Genomic DNA, 4,497 nt, shown 5'->3' on the forward strand with positions numbered 1-4,497 from the left:
AGGCGTCGATGTGGTCGGTCTTGTCGATGTCGAAGACAAACTGCGGGTTCTTCAGGATGTTGACCCAAAACCTCAGAGGTAGGCTGCGAGGGAAGGGAGCCAGGAACACACACCCGGTGAGTTGTGGTACCCCAGAGGGAGAGGGGAGGAAATGCAAGAGGGATGACGATAGAAAGCGAATAGCAGAGAGGAAAAGAAATGAGGCAGCAGGTTCTGCTATTTAATCACATCCTGGTGGCGTGCAGCCCCCTGCCCAGCTCGGGGCAGGCACACCCTCCACCCCAAAGGACTCCTCTCCGGGCTGAAGCACGCGGCGCGGGAGAGACTCCACGTGCAGCCTCGCCCGGGCGAGCGTGCACCCTGCTCCGCCAGCAGCTCCTGGGCAGGTTTGCCGCACGGGGCAGTCAGATCAGGCTTCCCTGCCTGCTGATTGCTGTAGCAATGGTGTCAGCTCCTTTTCCTTCTTCCCCAACAGCAACCGTCATCTGGTTCTGATGGTGAGCCTGGCCCCGTGAAATGCATTTCATGTGTCTGTTTTTTCTGCTCTCTCATCATTTTTCTCCTCCAGTTCTTTCACCGCTCATTTGGCCACAACACGGTTTCGGTGTATCGCTCGCCCTTCCCACCACCCTCCGCAGCAGCCGAGCAGTGAAAGCTGCTGCAAACCTTTGCTCTAGTGGCAATTAAAGGTAATGAAGGGCAGGCAAATGTGCAGCTCAGTGGCTGTGCCTGCATGCCTGCGATCTCAGCCAAATTTGTTTTTAACTTTCCCATTCTGGGCTGGAAACAGTGGCTGTCCCTGCTGAAGCACTGAGCCTCTCCTCGACGCTCCCTCTGACCCCCCGCTCTCCCCAGTTACAGCTGCTGGTCTCTCCCCTGCTCCATCTCCCCCTTCGCTTTGCTGCCCCACCATTCCCACTGCTCCCCACGTCCCCCAGCTTGGCTCCAGCTGGTCCCCGTGCTGCGGAGCCACCAGCCACTGTCACAGCACCAGCTCCCGGCGTCCTGGGGACACCCCAGAGCCTCAGCTTGGTTACAGAGATAAACTGGGAAAAGTGCCCCGAAGGGCTGAAAACCCAGAAAGCAAATGAGAAGGAGCCAAATATGCAGATTTTGAAATCTCTGTGATGTTTTAAGACCTGACATGATTTTGGACTGTCTCAGATGTCCAGTGCTTGGAGCTGACACCACTGCTGTCTCCTGTCATCCCGTCCCTCTTCTGTTTCTCCCGTAGTTCCCGTATGTGTGCCAGTTCCTTCCGCCCCTATCTGCCCACGCTCGCCGCTCCCCTGAGCTCCGTGCTGGTTCAAAGCTCTCCAAGCCTGTGCCTGGCCTCCTCTTTCGCCCCCCCCCTGCCACCACTCCTGTTTTCCAAGTCCCTCTTCCACTTTTAGCAACCTAACGACCAGTCCAGGACACCACGGCTTTGCAGCTGCTGCTCTGAGAGATGGGAGGAAGGAAAGAAAGAAGAGATTTCCTCTTCCAAACCTGTTGGTCTTCCAGATGTGCATAGTGTCAGGGTCTGTGATCCCTCTTTTCTCTGCTTGCTCCTCTAGGAAGTCAAAGAAATACTTCACGGCCACAGGCGGTTTATCATCCCGGATGCTGAGAATGGCTTTGAACAAGTCATCCAGGAATTTCTGCAGCGTGCCCTGTGGGACAAGCAACGATGGATGCAGGGAAAGCAGCAGCAGCACCCGAGCCCAGGAGACAGAGTGAGAGAGTGAGGGGCTGCGGCTGCTGCGCACAAGGGGAAACCCTTTGCTGCCAGTTGGATAAATCTGAAGAGAAAGAGGATGCCGAAGCAGGGAGGGAAAGGTTTGTTTGTGCATAGCGATATAATTAGCTTGCATTTGGGTTTAATTTCTTTTGGCATTGAGATTTTTCTTTCTTACTGCGAGGATCTCACATCTGTGATTGTTCTGCACAGTAAATACAAAGAAGCCTGGAGACTGCTGGCCATTCCTGTGATCTCTGCTCCAGTGAGGCATCATGCTGGGATTAAAGATGGGCTGGGAGCCCAACTGCTGGAGCTGAGCACTCGCAGAGAATGGGGAAGTTCAAATCTGAATTAAGATCGCACAGACATTCCCCCTGCTCCCAGAGCTGAGCATCTCCATCTCCTTTCCCAGCAGGATCTCTCGCTGGGGTCCGGGTCTGAACTGCGCATCCCGGCCCCTGAGGCTGTCAGCATCCCAGCGTCCCTTCTATGTGCACAGACCCCAGACCCGCCTGGGGAGATGGTGTGCGGCTTCACACAGCAGCGCGGCTGCTCCGAGGGTGAGCTGGAGCCCAAGGAGCCGGCGGTGCCCGGCAGCCTCGCTCAACACGCTCCAGGACAGAAGAGTCCCACGCCCCGGGGAGCGCCCGGCTCCGCAGCACTCCTCCCCTGCAGCCGGCTGCTCCAGAGACCTCAAACCACCACCCCGCCTGCCACGGACCCATCTCCTACCTTGGTGGAGAGCAGCCTGGTCAGGTAGATCTCCGGGAGGACCTTCTTCCTATGGCTCTGTCTGTGGGACTTCTTATGTTCCACGGACTCATCGGTCGGGAGAACCTGGTGTGATACAAAACACACGCTCAGAGCGCTCCTCTCTGGAAGCGTCACACTGAATTTTCCTTTAAGTACAGAATTTCAACTGCATATAAAACTCGATTTAAAAGCAGTTACTGTGTTATACGTGCATCCTTATACGGCTTTAAAAAAGTGATTTAGAATATTCAGGTTTCTGACATTTGTTTCTCTTGCGCTCTTTATTGCCTCTCTCGAGCTAGACGAAGAAAATGAAACGATCAATCTCACTTTGCACGTCAGTCTGCTCGCCTTCCCGGCCTCGGTGCAGCACTCCTGTGTGGCTGCAGTTCAGGCTCCCAGGAGCAACGCACGAGGCTTCCACGGAAAACAGCTTTTCTCAGATTTGGAAAAAGTGCAAGAACGATCAGCCAGTATTCCCACCCTGGCCTTTTTAAAACCAAAAATAAATACTCCACTGGTCAGGTCAGTTAATTACGGCTCCACAATGACCGAGCAGGCCATCTGAGTCCATCTTGGCTCTGTTTCACGTGTGCGCATTCGGTTTCCCGTCCCTTCTCTGCGTGTACTGGGTGCGTGCACGTGCGTGCGTGCATCGTGTTTGTCCTCTACTGGAGCATGGAAACTTCAGCAGAGAAAAAAGTAATCAGGCTATAAAATACTGTTGTTGTCCATAACACTTTTTTTCACAACAGCTTTTAGCAACATTTAGCACTTCATCCCTCCAGCGTGGCGCACAAGCAGGAACTCATAAATCTCCCCGGCCCTGGGAAGCGGGCAGTGCGCCAGCAGCTCCCGGTGGGTGACGTGACCGAGGCTGTGCAGGGTGCTACCGGCGGCACTGCGCCGTGCTGCGACCGCCCACAGCTGGATCAGGCACAACAATTGCTTTGCCATCCTGGTGATGGTTTATTATGTCGCACAGCACTAAAGCTTGTCTACAGATAACCTTTCTGTGCCTCTTTGAGCCTCTCAGAAGAAAACTAATGAGCCCTGATCCAGCTTGTTCATCACATCTGACGTGCCAGCCTACAGAGATGAATCAAGTTAATATCAGCGAGGCTGAGAAGATTTTCTCCTCTTTCATCACAGGCACTGGTAAAACAGGACCCAGAGACTCCAGCGCAGGAGAGACACGGGACGGCTGCGTGCAGCCCGACTGGTCACCGCTTTTCTCCTGGCGCTTTCCAGGCTGCAGCCTTCTGGGGGGACATCTCCCGACAGCCAGCCTGGCAGCAGAGGACACCCCGGCCCCCAGTCTGCCCTGTGCCGCAGGGACCGGCTGCTGCCGGGGACAAAATGGCTCATTTGGCACCCGTCTGCGGGGATGAGAGCAGGGGCTTCTGTTGTCTGCTAATGCGCAGCCACCATAACGGTGAAACGTGGAAATACGCAGGAGCAGGCGTCCTGGAGTGACAGCTCCACTCCCTGGCAGCGCTCCCCGGGGAGGGCAGGAGGGGAGAGCAGACCCCAGCCCCCACCACGCAGCCGGGAGCGGGGTACTCACCAAGTGGAAATACTTTTCAGTGTCCAAATCCTTCACTGTGAAGCACAAGAGAGAGAAACACGGGGGCTTAGTTGGGAGACCCAGACCGCAGACCACTTCCACAGAGGCCCCCGCATCAGGAGGCGCTTTGCTTTCCCCCAGAACCCCAAAACCGAGCGTTCCCACCAGCAGCCCTGACAGCGGTGTCCTCGTGCCGAGGCCGTTACAATCCCAGCTGCCTGCGTGCCAGCATGCCCGCTCTGCCCAGGTCCTGCAGCAGCCCTGCTCCTGGCTCCCTGAATCCCTGCTCCCGGCTCCCTGCATCCCTGCTCCTGGCTCCCTGCATCCCTGCGCCCTGCATCCCTGCTCTCAGCTCCCCGCATCCCTGCTCCCTGCATCCCTGCTCCTGGCTCCCCACACCCTTGCTCCCTGCTCCCTGCATCCCTGCTCCATGCTCCCCGCTCCCTGCCTCCCTCTT

General features: G+C 56.3%; 1 protein-coding gene across 1 annotated transcript in view; it reads right to left on the reverse strand.

Moving 5' to 3' along the window:
- Positions 1–1,488: 1,488 nt before the first annotated feature.
- Positions 1,489–4,497, reverse strand: part of LOC104462872 (plexin-D1-like) — a gene marked incomplete at both ends in the record, with an annotated part of 5,746 nt that continues 2,737 nt past the window's right edge. Inside the window, 3 exons of the mRNA XM_010075010.1 lie at positions 1,489–1,652; positions 2,453–2,557; positions 4,041–4,075. Coding sequence (XP_010073312.1) covers positions 1,489–1,652; positions 2,453–2,557; positions 4,041–4,075 — 304 coding nt within the window. The remainder of the gene's footprint in view (positions 1,653–2,452; positions 2,558–4,040; positions 4,076–4,497) is intronic.

This window comes from Pterocles gutturalis, unplaced genomic scaffold (assembly GCF_000699245.1).
Source record: "Pterocles gutturalis isolate BGI_N339 unplaced genomic scaffold, ASM69924v1 scaffold3842, whole genome shotgun sequence".
NCBI classification, from domain to species: domain Eukaryota; kingdom Metazoa; phylum Chordata; class Aves; order Pterocliformes; family Pteroclidae; genus Pterocles; species Pterocles gutturalis.